Source organism: Helobdella robusta (genome assembly GCF_000326865.2).
Source record: "Helobdella robusta unplaced genomic scaffold HELROscaffold_8, whole genome shotgun sequence".
NCBI lineage: Eukaryota > Metazoa > Annelida > Clitellata > Rhynchobdellida > Glossiphoniidae > Helobdella > Helobdella robusta.
The window spans coordinates 2886455-2907356 of record NW_008705459.1 but is presented as its reverse complement, the minus strand read 5'-3'; the positions used below and the strand labels follow the sequence as shown (position 1 = coordinate 2907356).

Here is a 20902-nt window from a genome sequence, read left to right as displayed (position 1 = left end):
ACAATAAAAAATACAAAAATTATTACCTTTTTATTGTTATTATTATTAGCTTTCGAATGTTGGCAAAATATATGACGTTGCACTGGCGCAGTTAATTGAATGGAACATTTGTTTGGTGGATGTTCGTCCGTTCGTTCGTCCGTTCGTTCGTCCGTTCGTTCGTCCGTTCGTTCGTCCGTTCGTTCGTCCGTTCGTTCGTCCGTTCGTTCGTTCGTCCGTTCGTTCGTTCGTCCGTTCGTTCGTCCGTTCGTTCGTCCGTTCGTTCGTCCGTTCGTTCGTTTGCTGTTTGTTTTCATTTAAGGTTTTTGTTTGTTTATATTTTGTGTTTTTACATGTTTGTATGTTTGGTTGTGAATGTTTATTTGTCATTTTTATGTGTGTTTGTCGGTTTGTTTGTAAATAATTGTTTGCACGTGTGTTTGTCGACGTTTGTTTGCGTATGTTTGGATTTTGTTTGATTAAGTATATATGTTTGTATGTATGTATGTTTGTTTGTTTGTTTGCATATATTCGTAACTTTGTTTATATAAGTTTGTATTTGGTTGAATAAGTTTGTAATTTTTAATAAATTTGTGTATTTGTTTATATGTGTCAGTCGGTGCATGTTGGTTTATATAGGTTGATGTATTGTTTTTTTTTTTTACAATGTTTGCATGTGATTTCAAACGATCATCAGACTGTTTTCATATGCTCTCGTGATGTTTTGTATACTTGTTTTTTGCAGTTTTGTTTATGTGTAGAGTGAGGCTTTCTGGATGTGATAATTTTTTGTTCGTCTAAAAATGCGTGCGTATCTCTTCTTGTTGATATGATTTTTTTGGGGTTTATAATAACAATGTTTCATTTTTGTCTTGTCATTTTTGTTGTTTATGTTTGTTTGCGTATGTTTACACTTGTTTAAATGTTCCTATGCAGTGTTTACATGTTGTTTAATTTATATGGATCGAGATCGTAAAAATCAGTCGTCTCGCCCCTGTGGTTCAAGTAATACGTCAACATCAATTCGGCACTTTTTCCAATGAACATCATCATCTTTGTTATCATCAATTATTATACAATTTTTATTATTTTATTATTGTTATTATTATTATTATTATATCATCGTAATTTTAATCACAATCATAATTATAATGTCTTTGTATATGCTCTATTGTATGTTTTGTTGATTTTTGTATGCTCGATTTGCATGCGCGTGCTACTACTACTGCTACTACTGCTACTACAACTTCCACTAATAGTATTATTATTACTACTACTACTACTACTACGACAACTACTATTACTACAGCTACATTCAGGCACCAGGCAGTAAAAGAGCAGAGAGAACACACAGACAGACATTGTAATGCGCCTGTTTAATTGTTTTTTTATTTCCGGACGTAAGTTGAGATTAAGTTGATTGCTCCACTAATTGCACTGCCCGTGTAACTTATCATAGGCGAACAGTATTAAATATTTGCACGTATGCACTGATGTGCGTGCGTGCGTGTTTCACGCACGCACAATTACACACGCACACACAATTACACACGCACACACGTAAGCACATACACTCTCACACGTGCACAACATCTCAATATAGTTATTTGAACGTGGAAGCATGGGTGAACGAACATGATTGAATGCCAAAAAAGTAAACAAATATTTCTTTCACGTACAGGCGTACGTGTTAATTCACATACACACACGTACATGTCTGTGCATACGCAGCTTATATATCTTTAAACACACGCACATGCCTCCATACAAATATGAACATCTACACTCGTACACGCACATGTGCAAACACAATACCACACTGGAAACACAACAGAACACAAACTCGCACACGCTTCAGTGATCAAACAACACATCACGCACAACTGATAAACATTATTAATGCAAATAAACGAAACATACACACATGTAAACACGAATTCAGCAACATTCCGGTACAAACATACAACAAACAATGCGCACGCACGCACACACAAACATAGACACAATCACACAGACTAACATACAAACTTTAACAAACACAAACATACAAACAAACACACACTAAAGATACTCAGGTATATAGCTGAGTGCATGCACGTGTGAGTGAATGTTTGTATTCGTGTCTGTCTGGGTGTGTGTGGGTGTGTGTGTTTGCATATGTCTGTGTGTATGGATAGATGGATGGATTGGTAGGTGGATAGAGGCGGAAAGATAAATGAATGGATAGAAGAATAGATGTATAGAGTTATAAATAAACAACATCAAAAGCCCATCTGATCCTCAGTGCCCATGCACTCGGATGCTGGACGGGAAATGAATGTTCATTACGTCACATATATGACGTCACGATCTTCGTTGTCATCACTACCGTCATCGTCATCATCTTTTTCATCAATGCTATTAGTGTCATAATAGAGAGGCTATTATTGTAATTACTGTCTTGCAGTAGTGGCTGCCGTGTCGTCATGATCATTTTTTCACTTTTGCTACGTCATCGTCTTCCTCCTTTTCTTTCTCTCTCTCTTCCTCTATTTCCTCTTCTTCTTTATCATCCTTATCATTATTGTCGCCATTTTCATCGTCGTCATCAATTTTAGCGCATCATTTTTTATGTTTTGCTCGTCGCAATTATTGAAAGTTTCTTTGAAATTTTGAAGTTTTTCATAATCATCTCACCAAATGGTTGCATCGTCATGTTTATTCATCGGTTGTCATCAACAGCTTCTACAGTTATCATCGTCATTCTCATTACAATCACAATAATCATTTTCCTTTCCTCTTCTTCCTCCTTCTCATCATCATCATGATCTACAATCACTGCTATCGTGTCATCATCGTCAATATCGTCAACATCATCGTCCGTCAAAAATCCATCTTCATAATCACTGTCATAGTCACTATCATTGGCTCCGTAATTGTTGAATTACGACAAAGAAGAAACTATGACAGCAATTACCACACGCACACAACAACATGTGTGTTCATGGGCATGCAAACAGAAAAACATTTTTGTATACAACCTCTTTTACGCATACAGACAGACACGCACACGTTGAATTATTTTGAGACATAAACACACACACACACACACACCTGAACACATTTTCAGTTTTCAAGCACGGGCAAGTACCCACACACTGATATACACATAAACAAACAAACACACTGAGACAAACACAGACACAAACAACTCAGTCAGTCGCACGCACGTCACATAGAGTATTCACATTCAAGTGTTGCTCACTTTGTGCAAACATCAGTGCACGCATGCATTTACATACACGCACGTACACGCATATAAACAACACAACACTGGTACAACACAAATATACACAGAAACACACACACACATACACATACACATATACATACATATATACACAAACAAACGAACGAACACTCAGTCGAAAAAAATCAAAACAACCGAGATCTACACGCACGCACACACATACACGCATATACTCACACGTACACTCACACACGCACACACATACACGCAAATATTCACACATACATTCACGCACGCACACACATACACGCATATGCAAACGCAATTTTTAAACAATAACTCCATTAAGAGATGCGTGCCACTGAGCGCGCAATTTAGATTATCGTAAGGATAGCGAGGTATCACCGCGAGGTGGCTGGATGGGTGGATGGCTGGATGGATGGATAATTGGATTAATAAATGAATGAAAAGTATGCATGGATGTATGGATGAATGGACGGATGGCTAATAGAACTACATACATTTATCTCAAATCTAAACCACGCACATTCATCTATGCATCTATCTATCCATTAAATCTGCATGTTTCCAAATTTGACATCTTACAAAAAAACAATGAAGATGAACAGATGAATGAATGAACAAGTGAATAAACAAATGAAAGAACAAAAAATGAACAAAAAAATGAACAACTCATTGAACAAGCGGACAAATGAATAAATGAATGTACGGATGGATGAATGAAATTAAAAAAGAAGTAATATGAAAACTATCGGAAGAAATTGATGGAAGTATGAATAAAATGATGAAAAATAAATGAGTGAATGAATGAAAGAATGAACGAACGAACGAACGTGTTGATAAATTTATAACCGGTTCATCAATCATCTTATTTTGATTATTTTTGTTGAATTGACAAACGAGAAATATGCATATTTGTGTGTGTATGTGTAAGTGTGCGTGTGTGAGTGTGTGTGTGTGTGTGTGGTGTGTGTGTGGTGTGTGTGTGTATCTTTTAGCATTAGTTGTTAACGTTATTTAATCAATTTTTCATATTATCATCTTCTGTGCATCGCTATCGGATCATCATTTTGATAATATATTCAACAACTTCGACTGTTGGTGTATTTTTCATACAAGCAGTATTCGACATCATAGTTCTTATCATTATATCATTATCATAAACAACATCATAATTATCATTATCCTCATCATCGTCGTCGTCATTAAATCATCGTCGTCATCACCATCATCATCAACATCAACGTCATCATCACAAACAACTGCATCATTCACCACGCATCAACGGTTCACTTCTGTTCACACAACAAACGAACCAACCACGCGTGAACGACAGCAATGTATGAACACAAGCAAACATATGTATGTGTGTATATATATATATATATATATATATATATATATATATATATCATATGTCAAAATTAATACACATCACATACGCTTCACATAGTATTCATCATAAGGATGATATTATAATAATAGACATATACACGTACACATGCACATGCATATACAGACGCATACTCATAAATGCTTACACACACACATCCACACACACACACACACACACACATACACACACATGCACACATACATACAAACACGTAGCTTTAATGTGAATACCAAATCTAATACCGCAATTGATCTTTCGATTTTAAAAATGTTGTCAGACGAACGCATGATTGCCATTCATTTTATAAGCCCCCCCCTCATCCGCTCGATAATCCCAAACTTATTCTTACATTAAATTTCATACAAATGTAGTTTGCACAGGTTTGTACACATTTGTGTATACATACATATTCGCAAATACCGTCATATATGTCTGAAAATACAAATAAATTTGATTTTGTATAAACAAAAGTTCGCAAGTACATAAACACGTATGTTCAAATACTCTCCCATATACATACATAAAAACAAACAAGCTAAAATACGTATATAAAAAAATTCACCCAAACAAAAACAAACATACATAAATACTAAAACAAAAATACAAATACAAACATACAAACATAGCCAGAATGAAGCATCATCAGCAACAATGTTTTAATACATGAAAGTACACGCGGTACATGGCCAGTAGCTATTAATGTTCATCAGCAGATGTTTTCTTCGTCAAACGTGTCATCTCGTTCGTTCGTTCGTTTGTCTGTTCATTCATTCGTTCGTCTGTTTGTTTGTGTGTTCGTTTGTTTATTCATTTGTTGGTTCATTTGTTAGTTTGTTTGTTCTTTTGTTTAATTTTTTTCTATTAACTTTCTGTTTTTTTTTATATATTTTTTTCTGATTTTCGTTTGTCGAATTAATGTTTATATCTCTATGTTTAAATGTTTTCTATTTCTCTCTCTTTCTCTATCTTTTCTTTCTCTCCCTTTTTCTTTCTCTCTTTTTTTCTTTTTCTCTCTTTTTCCTCTCTCACACACATCTAAACGCACATACATGCACTCACACACACATATATATATACACACATACACACACACGCAAATATTTATATTTGTTTATATCTAGCAAATAAAATCTTTGTTTTGTTAATTAAAAGTTTAACGCCTGGCTCATCATTTTAATTGTTGTCTTGTCGTCATCAGCATCGTCGTCGTCATCATCTGTACAATGTCGTTCATCATCATTGGTTTTATTGTAAAAACCATATTTTATCATCATCATTATCAAATTTTCATCATCATCATCGTCTTCATCATTGTCTTCATCATCATCACCTTCTTCTTCTTCATTTTCATCATCATCACAAATTCATTCAAATCTTCTTACTAGTTATCGTGTGCGCACAGCCCCTGAGGCAACGTAATAATATGTTATCAATTATTTATTTACTCGCACGCACAACAGCACATAAATAAAAAAACACGCACAGATAACCACAAACGAATACACACAAACACACACAAACACTACACAGACAAACACACATACACACGTAACAATAATCTTTATGCTGCATACATACACACATATAAAAACTTGTAAAAACATACAAGAATGTTCGCAAAATATATACAATTAATACAAACATTTTATTATACACTAATAAAAACATACATAACCATACAACATCACAAGCACACACATACATGAATATACATACACATATAAAAATCATACTTAATTTAACTCAAAACTTTATAAATGATAGCATAAATACATACACACACATATTTATAACATATGAGCACTTGAAAATTGACAAACACACACACACGCACAAACACACACTCACTTACACACACACAGGCACACACACAAACGCACTTACATACACACACACACACAAAATTACGTTGTACACACATACACAGTAAAACACAAGCGTTCACAATTATGATATGCAAAGTTAAACGCACACACACACCACACACATACAAACACGCACGCACACAAACAATAACATAAGGACTCACACAGAAAGACAAGAATACACTAAACAGAAAAGAAAACACATATTATCATACTCTTGTTGGCTCACGTCTTTGCGCTGTAAACTACAAAATTTATTAGCTATTAAAATCTATAAGTCAAAAAATGTCTCAAAATTTATTTTTATAAAATAATTTAATGACTTTACAACGTTAGAAAACTTCTCTCTTCTTTCCCTTTCTCTCTCTCTTTCTCTCTCTCTCTCTCTCTCTCCCTCTCTCTCTCTCTATGTATAAAATGTGTGTGTGTGTGTGTGTGTGTGTGTGTGTGTGCGTCTGTAATAAAGTTTAGTGAGCATCAACAATATAATAATGATTTGTTTACATATGTCTGTCTGCCTGCATGAATGTTTGCCTATGTTCGTCTGTCATGTTTGCCGTTATCCTTATTCCACTATCACCATATTGGTATTGTACTAAAGATTTATAAAGCAATCATAGCAATCAACGTTTTTCAATCTTTTTAAATCTCTCTCTCTCTCTCTCTCTCTCTCTCTCTCTCTCTCTCTCTCTCTCTCTCTCTCTCTCTTATTCTCCATTGTAATCCGTTCATCATATATTTTTTCTTTTATTTTTTTTTCTCACACAAAAAGTTGAAAATGTTTCGGTATATGTCAGGTATAAATCAGTTTTGTCGCATGGACGTGTGTGTGTTTGTGTATGTGTGTGTGTGTGTGTGACCGGTTAAATTATACGTCGTACATATTCACATTAATATAAAAATTTGTTATTTGGTTTGGTGTAGTCGTTTGTTCGCTCACATTCTGCTTAACGTTTGAAACAAATACACACATATGTGTAATGTAAGAATAGAAGCACTTTGGTTAGTCAGTTAGCCCAAACGGTCAAGTGCATGTTCTGGTCCTCTCTGTTGTTATAGCGTGGTAGTCTGGTTCGATTACTATCAATCCGAAACCCGAAAACTGTCAAGCCCAAAGGGCTTAGCAAGCAATGCTTGCATGTTAGTTCATACGATGTGTGTAAGTCGTGTGTGTGTGTATCGTATGGTGTAGTGTGCGTGTGTGTGTCGTGTCATGTCGTGTCGTGTGAATGTGCAACCTTTAAAGCACGAAATTTTAATTTTGAATTTTGAATGTGTATCTCAAAAATGCGTGTTTAGTATATAAATATAATGTACGCCATTGAAATACATGCCTCTGGATCATTGAAGTCTCCTACTGGTAGTGTTTGTAATGTTATATTGTTTTGTTAACAGTGTCAAATTAACAATAGTTCTCTCTATCTCTTTCTCTCTCTTTTTCTCTCTCTCTCTCTATAAATATATATATATATATATATTTGTGCGTGTGTGTGTGTGTGTGAGCGCATGCGTGCACGTGTGTTCTTTGTGTGTGTGTCTGTGTGTATGTGTGTGTGATTGTGTATGTATCATTAACGTTGGCAGTACTGGTAAACATGAACGTAGTCAAGGTGTTAACAGCAAAAGCAAGAACATGATGACATAACAAGAACCAATAAATAAATTAATTAATAATTATTATTTCTATAATTATTAATTCAATAAATTGTTTTAATAAGTTTAATCACAATTGAAATAATAATGACAATAGTAATAATAAGTAATAATAATAATAATAATAATAATAATAATAAAAATAATAATAATAAAAATAATAATAATAAAAATAATAACAATAATAATAATAACATAAAAGATAACGAAAATAGCGACAATATAAATAACAATATCGCAAGTCATTGATAGATGATAGGTGAATGCAATAAAAGATAGGGTCATGGCAAATAGTAATATACTACCCATATACACTACACACATAGACACGCACACACATATATATATATCTGTGTGTATGTGTGTGTGCGTGCCTGTTTGTGTGTGTCAGTAAGAGCAAGTGATACACAGTATACATCTTTTACAAAAGAGACATCATATTTATTTTATAAATTCTTCATGATAATATAACACATCTAAAAACTTATACATATTTGTACACACACACACACACGCGTATGCACACGAACGCACACACGCAAAAAACACACACACACACACAACCCACACAAAATGTTGAAAGCTGTTTGACGTGTTATGGAAGAATAAATAGTGTGCATACACACATACAGTAGAGCTAATAAGCAGATGTTGTGTTGATTGGACCGGCTTCAAATGCACGGCGCTTAATTGGCTAGTAGCACGGTTAAGGAACGTTTGGAGATAAATTAATTGTGACAGGGAGCTGAGAGATGAACAAGATGAAAGGAAAATAAAAGAATCAATAAATCATATAGATACAAAATTAAGAGAGAGTGAGAACAATATACAGAAAGAGAGAGAAAGAGAAAGAACAAGAAAAAGAGAGAGAGAGAGAGAAAGACAGAGAAATAAAGAGAGAGAGAGAGATAGAAAGAGAGAGAGACAAACAGATAGAAAGAAAAATTGGAAAAAAGACAGAGTGAGAAAATGAGAAGAGAGATTGAGAACAAGGCCGAGGGATTGAGAATGAGAAAGGAAGAGTAAAAGAAAGAAATTGTGGAGATGAGTTGTTACTCGTATGTTTGTAATTATCGTAGCACCGTCGGTGGATTCTGGGGAATATTTGGAAGCAGTTTGCATTCCGACATTCGGTGCTAGTTTAATTTTTCTTTCTTCTTTTTTACGTTTGCACGTTTATTACAATTGTAGTTTTAGATTCTGACGATACACAAGTATATTATTCGCAAACTTTTTTGTGTTTTATGAATTATATATATATATATATATATATATATATATATATATATTGTGTGAATTCTAATTTAAAGTTTGTCTTTCAATTTTCCTTATTAGAATTTTCTGGAAATCGTTCAATTTATTGAAAATAGAATTATCCAAGTTCATCATGAAAATTTAATGAAACTGTTTTTATCAATATTCAATTCTGTTTGTATTCTTTCTACCAAAAATATTTCAAAAGACGAAAACGTTTGTTTAATTTCATTAAAGAAATTGTCTAACAGCAGATGAATATAGCATGGGGGTTACTGTTTAGTCACGTTGCTTCCCGTCAACATAAATTTCAAATGCTTTAGTTCAATTCCTAAACAAAAATTTCATGTTTTTGATTTAACATATTCATACAAAAAATCAATCCATGTAAGCGGTTTGAATGCACAGGTATTCTTATTTTATTGGTTTCATTTCATTATTGAAATTTTTTTTTCTATTTTCAACCCTTAACATTTTTTTACAACACAATATCCAAAAAAGTATAAAAATATATTGATTCAAATTTTTTTATAAACAACAACAACAACAACTTTTACCACAACAACAACTATAATCACAAAACAAAAACAAACAGAGCCATTGGGAAAACTGCAGACATGACGGATCCTTCATCTTTCTCACAGCCATCATCATCCTCATCATTCCTAATCTCCTCATCAAACAATCCCCAACAAAACTTCAACTCCCAACACTACCAACAACCACATCCTCACCAACAACAACTTTTGACCTCATCGAAATATTGGAAGCACACATCATCCTGTAATCGCAGAAGGACCGTTGGACTGACCAGTGATCAGAAGGACATGTGCCAGAAAAACCTTGACCTCATGACCTCTGTCGTTCAAGCAGCCAAACAAACAATTGATGTCTGCCAAGAAATTTTTTTTGAAAAAAGATGGAATTGTTCTACTATACTGAATGCCCCCAAGTTTTTGCCCGATCTTACAGGAGGTTAACTTTAAAATGTGAAACGTTTAGGTGAATTAGTTATAAACTTTTAAATTTTACTCAAATGTCTAGTTTATCGCAAAATATCAATAATTAATGTGAACAACAATTGAAACAGCTGGAAATAATATTTTTATATTATCTTCTTCAACTAATTGTTTGTTGCCTTTGCCAATAAGTAGATCGAAAAAGCGAAAATTAAAATACTAAAAATTTCTCACATTTGTTATTCAAAAACGCAGGCAGTAGAGAACAAGCATTCGTGTACAGTTTAGCAGCAGGGAGTTTGGCTCAGACGATTGCGAAGGCCTGCAGTTCAGGTCTGACATCGAAGTGTGGGTGCGCACAGATCCCGACAGAACCAGCCCCTGGAAACTTCAGATGGGGAGGGTGCGGGGACGATGTGAAATTCGGAGTGGCTTTCAGTCGCCAGTTTACCGATCAGACAGAGTCGAGGAGAAAGAAGAGATCGAAGGATGTCCTGATGAATGTGCACAATGCACACGTTGGAAGGAAGGTTGCAGGATTTTTATCTTTTAGTTTTGCTACACAAGATATGCATCATAGTACAAATTTTTACCGTAAAGTAATGGTAAAATAATGAAAAAAATGCAGATGTTGGCGGATAGCATAGCTCCGATCTGCAAATGCCACGGAGTTTCAGGATCGTGCTCGGTAAAAACTTGTTTCAAGTCACTTCCGGCATTGAAAGTGGTAGCAGTCATGTTGCAGAACCGATATTCGGCGGCTGTGGAGATGGGCGACAATGCAGCCGGCATTTCGGCACTTCAGACCACAGGCAGTAAGAAATCGAGTCGATCACTGAGCAAACGTGTAGCGAGTACCGACCGACTCGTGTTTTCATCGATTTCTCCTGATTATTGCTTACCGGATCCTTCTCTGGGCTCGGTCGGAACTCAAGGAAGGTAGGGCCTCAATTCTTTTCAGTTTTCAAACTTCAATTTTCAATCTTTTTGTGTTTTGTGTAGTAATTTGAACAAAAAAAATTAAAACATAAAAACTTGTTCAATTTTTGAAAAGTAACGTTTTTAGTGACAAATAAATCTTAAAAATTTATTATACGCTGAGAAAAAAAAACATAACGGCTGTGGAAGACATTGAGCGCAACATTCATAAACCTCCTCAACAACATTGCAACTCCTCAATAAATCCCACACATGCAGGGAGTGCGACAAAGATAGCACGGGTTCGTCGGGCTGTCGATCAATGTGTTGTGGGCGTGGCTACGTCAGCGAGATCGTCGTGCAGACGTTCAAATGCAACTGCAAGTACTACTGGTGCTGCGAGGTCAAGTGTAAAGTTTGCCGGAAGTTAGTTGAGGTGCATAAATGTCGCTGACGAGGTCCTCAAGTTCTGCCGTTTTTTATGTGTAGTCTGTGCGTGTATGTGTGTAGTGTGTGTACGTGCGGTATGTGTACGTGCGTTTGTGTGCACGCACGTTTGTGTGATATTATATGAGTTTGTGTCTGTTTGGATGTGTGGACGTGCATGTGTCTTTGGACGTATATACAATTTTTTTTCAGTGCACGTACATGTGTGTGCGTGTATCTTCTCGTGTGTGGAAGTGTGGCAACTTTGAAGGAATGAATGTTTGCGCTTGCTAGTTCGTGCATATATCTATATGGGTAAATGAATGAGATACTATGAGATGAACAGACTAGTTATTTATTGACTTACTTTCAATTTTTGAACAATTAAACGTGCAATGTTGTAAATTTATACTTTAGCATCGAGTGAGAAAGAGAAAGAGAGAGATAACAAAACTAATTTATTACCGATTACAAATAACCCACAATCCAAACATATATATTTATTTACACACGCATACATCCATAAAACACATAAATATTCTTATCTTCATTTGTCACACACTTACACACAACGCATACAAACACATATACGCACGCACAATCAAAAATCAGTTTAGATTGATTCTTATTCTAGATGTTTTTCTGTTTCGTTTCGTATTAGTATTATAATTTTTGATCATAATAAAGAAAATTTTTGTCAAATAATTGTTCCCTAAATTAGTTGTGGCTCGTAAATAAATAACAAATGCTATTAATTTAGAGTTATTGATAGTTTGAAAAAGTTCGGCATAACAGGCAAAAACAAATTAACATCCTAAAAACAAAGCTTTAAAAACTTAAAATAAAAATGATACTACCTTTGTTATCATAATTGTATCATGGTAGTGATATGATCATTGTTATCATAATTGAAAGTCATGCCATTTCGCATCTTTTCTACTCATGACATCATCGTCGTCGTCGCTCCATTGTCATAACCAGGCAATCATTTGGCCATCACTAACGTCACACCGAGTCACTCATATTATCATCACATTACGTCATCACATAGTCCTCACGTCGTCATCATCACGTCATCTTGACGTCATTCTGGCTTCATCATCACGTCATCTGAATTAACCAGAAATCTGTTCTGAAACGGCTTTATACAAATTTGGGTTACTATGTTTCCTCATCCAGTTGCTGCTTATGATGAGTTTATAATCATCATCATCGTCATCCCATCATTTTCATCATCATCTCATCCCACAAACTCCATTACGTCATGGTTACGTCATCACCATGCCCTAAAATCATCGCACATCACCATCATATCACCATCATCAGAATTTCCACACCACCCTACCACCACACAACCACCACATCAGGCACTGGAATCAGGGTGCCTTTTAATGGTGTCGGCGTCCTCCATGATGACTCTACTCTTTGTGAAGTGGGTCAGGGTGCTCTGAGCCACCTCCTTGCCCATCTCTCGGAGCAAATCCTATTGGGGTGTCATTATTATTATTATTTATTATTATTATTTTTACTTCCCATATAACTATGTTTATTTATTATTCATATTTATTATTATAAGCCCAATTTTATTATTATCATTTAATTGTACTCTGTAAGTAGTCTACAATAGTCGATATAGTACAGTAACACGTGTGTACACGTATGGTATGGTGGTATATGTATTTTTACATGTGTATATATTTGTGTATTGGTGTGGTAGTTTGTTGTAGTTGTATATACTGATCAGTAACAAACAAAACTGTGGTAGTTGTTGTTGCAGTAGCGAGCAGACATTTCACGAGTGGAATTATTTTCTAAGAAAATTTTTATTTCAAGAAACAAACTTGTCAGAACTGCACCAACCAAACAAACAAACAACAAAAGCAAAACATGAACAAACATACAAAAACAAGCGTGCTAACGTGAAATGGTACATATATGCATTCGTTTATGAATAAGCAGATAAAATACATATAAACGTACATTTAAACACAAAAAAGAACAATGTTAAAAGCTCAAAAAACAAAATACATAGAAAACATAACCACATAAAAAATTTACAGTCACAAGGTGAAAATAATTGTTTTTTTCAACAGTAAAGGCAAATTTTTAAGAGCAAATAAAATGCAATGAAATCTAATAAGAGAGCAAAACAAACAACCAACCAAAAACTCCTGCGCCGGTCTTTGAGCGGTCGGTAAAACATACACAACATCTATCGGGAAATACCCTTTCAAGCCGGTTCTCTCGCAGATACCGTACAAAATATCCGACCTCGATTCGTGCCGGTTCAACGTTCCTTCGACGATCTCGTCCAGAAGTTCAACCGTGTCGCCCTGGATCAGTTGAAACTCGTTCGCCTCTCTGTTCTTGCGGAAATCTGAAATTGTTTGTTAATCTCTAAATTGTTCGTAAATCGAAGGCTACATATTCATTGCGAGTTAGTTAACATAAAAAATTATAAATAAAAAAAAATAGAATTATAAATTAATAAAAAATTTGCAAATAAAAATGAAGTTTCAACGGATGCATGTAGTGTTGAAATATCAAACAAACATACGCAAGCAAAATAACTAAACAGAAATTTAAAAAAACTGTTCCCACCTTTAAAGACAAACGGTTTGACAGCAATAGCCCAACGAGACCTCCTCCTGAGACCACTGAGGAAGGCGATGATAATCTTGGAGGCAACTTCGGAGTTGGGACTGACCAGGCTGTACTCCACACCGTCAATGGCTACCATGGTCAAGGTGGAACATGTGATGTCCTGGGCACTGAGATACGATTAAGCTACATTTAACAAGGACGTCAAAACCTAAAACCACACCAGCCTAAACAACAACGGAAAGAACTACAGCCAGCTAGCTACCTCACAACAAACGCAACAACAACAACAACACAAATAACCCTCACTTGTTAGTGAATGAAGTCATGAGGTCAGAAAATTTGAAATAAGCAAGAGGTAGCATAGTGCCACTGCTATGAATGGTCACTCCACAGCCATTCAACGCGATAACCACTTCTTGCGGCTGTAACTGCGGAAAACCCCCGTAGTTGACCGCTTCGAAGAGAGCTGAAAAGTTCATGCTGAGAAATTGTGAGGCTGATGTGATGATGCTATTCATGACCTAAGTGGAGGAGATGTAATTATAATGAGGAAAGCGATGGAGGTAGTTCCAGATGACGTAAATGATAATAATGATTAGGAAGAAAATGATGATGACGGCGGCAATGAAAATGATCACGAGATCAATTGATGAAATCTGGCAAAGTGAATGAGGATGAACGCGCGTTGAATTATGACGTAGCGATAACAAACAAACCCAATCGATACATAATACAAAAATATAATTATGATAAACATCGACAACAAATGTTTCCACGTTTTAAATTATGAATGATATTTTCATCATTGTCTACATCCTCACAATCATCATCTTGATCACTATCTTTCATCACCATTAACACTGAATCCAGAATCATCATCATCAATTTTATTATCACTCACTTCATTCTTCTCATTATCATCGGTGTCCAGGGCTAAACGGCGAGTAACTTTATAGACGGCCTCGACCATGCTCTGCAGTGATTTGCTGTCGGATACCATGACTGTCGGTACGTGGTTCGGTATGTTCTGTCGGATCAACTCGACCCGTAGCCTACCGTATTCGACGAATAGTATTTGCGCGATGAATGTTTCTAAAATGCCCTGAATATGAATACATAATGAAATGTCAAATTTAATTTGATCAAATTTAACATCGTCTTTGTGATTTTTATTTTTAGTCTCATCGTCATCGTCATCACATCGTCGTCATCGTCGTCATCATCGTCGTCGTCGTCGTCGTCTTTATCATCCTGACTACCAACATGCGGTACGTTGTATTCTCCATTCAGAAAGCCATCGTGAATCTGCTTATAGATCAACTTGGATGACACGAGGTCTAACTTAGGATCGAACCAGGGCGTGAAGAGTTCCTTGCGAAAGAACAACATCCACGGAGCTTCAGATTCGTCCACGATACCTCTGTCTCGGGCCATGTGCTCGCATTCCGTCAGGGCGTCCATGATGTGGTCTGAACCGCAGCCCAGAGAGGACACCTAGGGAGAATATTTTTCTGTTTTTAATTTATTTTTAATAATATTTTAAATGTTGAACTCGCCGGACTAACTACAAAGAATAATTTATTAAAAATAAATTTTGTTGAAATAAGAAAAATAAAAAAGAATGAGTCGGTCTCAAAAAAACGTACCCTCTCATAGATAGATATGAAGAGGGAGAAGCCGAAACTATCTTCCAGGTTGATCTGTCGTGCGATTTCAGTGCAGACTTCGAGAGATGTGCACGACGAGTCGACTGCCACCTTGATCATCCTGCCATCTATCAACGAAACTTGGAAAATTATCGGAGTCTGCATCAGTTCCGACTGAAAAAAACATTTCATGGCCTAAGTTTTTAATCAGCAAATTTTAAATGGCGGTATGCCAAATTGAAATCAACATGAAAACACAAAAAATAGTTTTATAATGCAAAACCGCAAAACCGACTTTGAGTTCTAGGGAGTTGGACGGGTGATACCGAAAACCGTTTTCGTTGGTTCGAAGGATGTTTTGGAAGATTCGATCAATGACTATCGGAGATGTATCCGACATTCGGTGAAGAAAGGAGATGTAATATCCGATCAGCTGTTTGAGTTATAAAAAGATATAAAATATTTTCGTTTCGCTTCTCAATCGCTCTAATCATTATCATTTCTTTTCGGATCAATTGTCATCACTTCAATCATCGCTGTCCTCATCATCGGATTTTTTTTCATCATCGCTGTTATCGTTTTTTGCCGGTCATCACCGTTAAAATTTTCAGGTCGTCATTATAACAATCACTAAAAAGATTTCATTACCATGTGCATTCTTTTCTTCGTCTTTATCACATCGCCAAATACCTACCATCATCCTCATCATCAACATCTTCATTATCCCATCATCACCACATCATCCTCATCATCACTGCACCATCATCACCACATCATTCTCATCATCACTGCACCATCACCCTCAGCAGCAGCAGCCGCCGCACTTACTTGTGAGGAAGGCAGGAAACAGGAGATGCAAAGGGAATGGAGTATCCAGGCTCGAGCCATCGCCTTCATCGACGGATTATCACTCACCTGACAACATAACTGGCAGAATATCTCATCCCTGATAGATGTGGATGGATGGATGGATGAATGGATGGATGAATGGATGGATGAATGGAGGGATGAAAGATAGATAGATAGATCAATGAATGAAATGATAGAAAAGTGTATGATTAACAGTTGATACACGAATAGATAATACATTTACAAAAACGGATAAATGAATAAATGATTGAGTTATAAAAATATTAAACCGAATTGCTCTTTTTAACAGACCAGCAAAAAAACCAAAAAACAAATTTTCCACCTCAACTCTCTCCGGATGATTCCATGAGAGACGACAAACTGCACGACATCTAACTCAGTGACCAGCGATTTCATCACATTCTCATACGTAACACCCGCATCTGTTGAATAACCCTTGTTATGATAATTGCTGCCGCTGCTGTTGTGGTTACTACTCGAGCTACTACTTTTTCTCGAGCTAACGTGTTCGTTGAAGTCGTTAGTCCTTGAAGCGGAACTGAATGACGTGCGTTTACTGTAGGCCTTGCCTATTGTGCGGATTAGTTTTCGGATCGTCATCTTATTCTTAGGCTTCTTTGGTTTTTCTTCCAATGGCTGAATAGAAACATACAAAGATTATTATTAATTTTATGTTGATGTTTAGAAAAAAAAGCGTTGTTTATTTGATATGTTTAAATAAAACAGAACCTTTTCTGATTGGTTGAAAGGAGTTGACGTCATATTAGTCGGAGAGGGGCTTTCGTCAGTGTAGAAACTGTCGAGGACCTGGAAGACTTTCATCATGACAGGCATGTATGGTTTCGTCTTGAAAATTATCAAGTTTTCAAAATTTTCATTTAAGAGTAGTTTCTACGAAGACGGTTATACAAATCTAAGGTCACCGTCCAACACTCTTTCATACATGTCCTTCGTGATATCATTTTAATGAACATTATTTACTTTTAGCACTACCATTATCAATATTTCATCCCAGCCATCTTTATCATCGTAATTTTTATCATCATCATTACCAACCAGCCAACCAACAGCAGCATAAATGCCATCCATATCCTAACCATCATTTTCATAATAATAGTAATAAATCACATCATTAGCATCCTATCATCATCATACTATTATCATCATCATCATTATCCTATCATCATCATCAACATCATCGTCACCATCATTATCATCACTCCCGTCCTTGTCGTCGTCATCACCATCCTATGACGTACGTTATAAGCTGTACCGGTCCTGATGGAGTTGTCTCCGCCAATTGGAAAATCTCCATCCATGAAGAGTTTTATGGCAGCGAACAAATAAATGGACGCCTGTTGTGTGGTTTTGAATAGTTCTTCTTTTTTTTTCTTGTTTTTTTATTTCCAGTTATATATTTGGTAAATAAGAAAATGTCATATTTGTATGCATGCTGTATGTATTCACATATTCATGTGGAATGTTACTTTCTGAGCCTTCGTTTTCATGTTACCAAACGCGTTCTAAGAGTTTAAAACTAGTGTAGGCATTGATTGAATGACATGCCTAACTTAATATTGATGCTTTAAAATTATAGATTATGATAAATTTTACTATACGTTTTACTGAATTGTTAATTCGTTTTTTATTATTAAATAAATCGTGTTAGAGGGATTTATTCTACGGATTACTGAGTTATTTTTTTTCTCATTAGGTCTTTATCATTTTAACATAAATGGCTTCATTGTCATCAACAACTCGAACAGCTTGTTTTAGATTTGTAGACTGCGGATATATTGTTGTATTGAGTTATCAAACAATTTTGGGCATTGTATTGTCTTTAATCATGAAAATATATAAAAATGTCACGCACACACATACACACACAAATGGATGCACACACACACAAACACGCACAAATGCATACACATACACGCGTGACCTGAGTTTCTGCCGGACTTTCCTTGGGCAGCAACGGATTGGATAGTTGACCATTGATAAACTTCACTTCCGGTTTCTTGGCCGTCTGCTGAGTCTGAAAATGATTTAGCGCGTATTTCTCGATCGAATATTGTTTGGCAGTTCTGTCTTTGTCCTCTATCAACTCATGGAGGCGATGTTTATCCAAAGGACTGAGGCCGAGTTTGGCTTTGAAGATGTCAGACAGTTCCTGTTCTTCCTCCTGTCATCGTCGTCGTGGTGATGTTTATGATAAAAGTTTAAGGAATTGTTGACCAGGAATGAAGAAAAATAATTGCTTATATATGTAATAGTAATTATTCTTAATTAACAATAATAATGTTACCGGGAGCAAGCCAAGTTTGTGTCGGAATTCAGCGCTCAAGCAATCCAAATCGTGGTTCAAATCCTTCAAAAATGAATTATTGCCTCGAAATGTTTTTATTAAATTAATCAAAACATTAGACCTAAATATTCAAATCATAGATGTATAGAGGAGAGTTTTTTAAAAACATGGTACAAACATTAAAATGCATGAAAAATAAACAAATCTTAGTAAAAACAAAAAAATAATATAACACAATTAAACAAACGAACAAACGAACGAACGAACGAACGAACATACAAACAAACACAAACACAGTTAAACACCTCTTTAGCATCTTCGGCAAATTGTATGAATCTACTCCCACGATCACCCGCCTTGTTGAGCGTTGGAAAAGCATCCGATGATGCTTTCGCTCGCCTTATATCCGCACTAGCCATTTTATTCGCCTAACTTGGGTCAGTAATTTATGTAGTAAACATTTTAATCTAGTAAAACAGCAAAGTAATAATAGTTCATTAACTATTATTATCAACTAGTTAATTAGTATAAAATCCTAGCATAGTAACATTTATATTAGATAAATTAGATATACAAATTTTAAGTAAAAAACAACTGAATAATTACAGTAGTACTATTAGTACTATTTTTGCACTTGACAAAACCAATGGCCACTTGACTACTTTACAAAGATATATTAATATACTCAGTGGAATGCTTACAAACATCAGCGCAAAGAGTATTTATACCGCTTAGTGTTAATGGTATAAGTAGTACATAATTAACTATGAATAGTTAGTAATTAATTATATATAATTATTTTATAATATATATATATATATATATATGTGTGTGTGTGTTCGTGCGTGTTCATATGTCTACAATGCAAACAGTATCATAGTAATCAAATGCAAACAAATTAATTAAAATTAAACAACTGCTCAATTTTCTAATGGATTTGTCCAGATGATTAAACAACTTGAATGATAGAAATATATATGTAAGTCTATACCGCTAAACAATATGTTCAAAAACATAATAAAAATCTTTATCTCTCTCTCTTTCTTTATCTCTCTTTCTCTCTCTCTCTCTTTCTCTCGATATTTAAATATAGACATTTATACATACTTACATATCGAGTCATTATATAGAGTACTAATCTATGTTAGTGGCTCGCCTATTAATCCTTTTCTACTGGTTATGAAATTCCATTGATAGCTAGAAGAGGAGGACTTGAAGACTTTACGCTCGTACAAATGTATTACATACAATACAGTATAATATACACACATAGAATATACACACATACAATATACAAATATACAATATACATACATACAATTTTGTAATACTTACATACAAAACGATCCAAATACATACAGTACAATGCACTCATACGAAGCAATTGAATGCGTTAATGATTAAATACTAAATACACATATATACACACACACATGATAAAAATTTTAAATATACATAAGCACATAAACGCACGCATACTTATGAACACACACACACACACACACGTACGCATGGACATACAATCTTAGGCTTTTATATGATAAACTTATTCAGAAATGATGACATACAGAACAAATGTTCTTTTTTAAACACGATCTGCAATTTTTAAATTGTTAACATTAAATAATGTACCACATTCGTTTTCCATGAAGCTTTAAAAATGACATTATTATTATTATTGTTATTGCTGAATAATTATTTTCATCGTTGGGCTGCAAGATGGTGTAATGAGTAAGGTAACAAGTCCCGATGTTACAGTGGAAATAGATCAAATGGG

General features: G+C 35.2%; 3 protein-coding genes across 3 annotated transcripts in view; 2 read left to right on the top strand and 1 right to left on the bottom strand.

Moving 5' to 3' along the window:
* The first annotated feature begins 10070 nt into the window (after positions 1–10070).
* On the top strand, positions 10071–12410 carry HELRODRAFT_185184 (hypothetical protein). The gene is given in 6 exon segments (XM_009032143.1): positions 10071–10372; positions 10612–10886; positions 10985–11295; positions 11554–11783; positions 11785–11868; positions 11882–12410. 4 exon segments carry the CDS (start codon positions 10225–10227, stop codon positions 11726–11728), a joined length of 909 nt encoding a protein of 302 aa, XP_009030391.1. The 5' UTR covers positions 10071–10224; the 3' UTR covers positions 11729–11783; positions 11785–11868; positions 11882–12410.
* On the bottom strand, positions 12392–19544 carry HELRODRAFT_189721 (hypothetical protein; the record flags this gene model as incomplete). The annotated part of the gene is made up of 15 exons (XM_009032142.1): positions 12392–13183; positions 13863–14077; positions 14302–14471; positions 14611–14825; positions 15206–15406; positions 15568–15798; positions 15951–16124; positions 16246–16383; positions 16779–16841; positions 17112–17456; positions 17550–17666; positions 18080–18175; positions 18763–19002; positions 19126–19188; positions 19431–19544. The coding sequence occupies 15 exons, from the start codon at positions 19542–19544 to the stop codon at positions 13064–13066; spliced, it is 2502 nt and encodes an 833-aa protein (XP_009030390.1). The 3' UTR covers positions 12392–13063.
* Positions 19545–20852: 1308 nt separating this feature from the next.
* Positions 20853–20902, top strand: part of HELRODRAFT_165606 (hypothetical protein) — a gene marked incomplete at both ends in the record, with an annotated part of 1794 nt that continues 1744 nt past the window's right edge. The window contains one exon of the mRNA XM_009032141.1: positions 20853–20861. Coding sequence (XP_009030389.1) covers positions 20853–20861 — 9 coding nt within the window. The remainder of the gene's footprint in view (positions 20862–20902) is intronic.

Excerpts from the sequence above, each read along its gene's own strand:
- HELRODRAFT_185184 (XM_009032143.1), top strand. The coding sequence starts at position 10,225 with ATGTGCCAGAAAAACCTTGACCTCATGACCTCTGTCGTTCAAGCAGCC. Across the intron at positions 10,373-10,611 it reads TTTGCCCGATCTTACAGGAG|GCAGTAGAGAACAAGCATTC; the intron begins GTTAACTTTAAA and ends TCAAAAACGCAG. Across the intron at positions 11,296-11,553 it reads TCGGTCGGAACTCAAGGAAG|GGAGTGCGACAAAGATAGCA; the intron begins GTAGGGCCTCAA and ends CCACACATGCAG.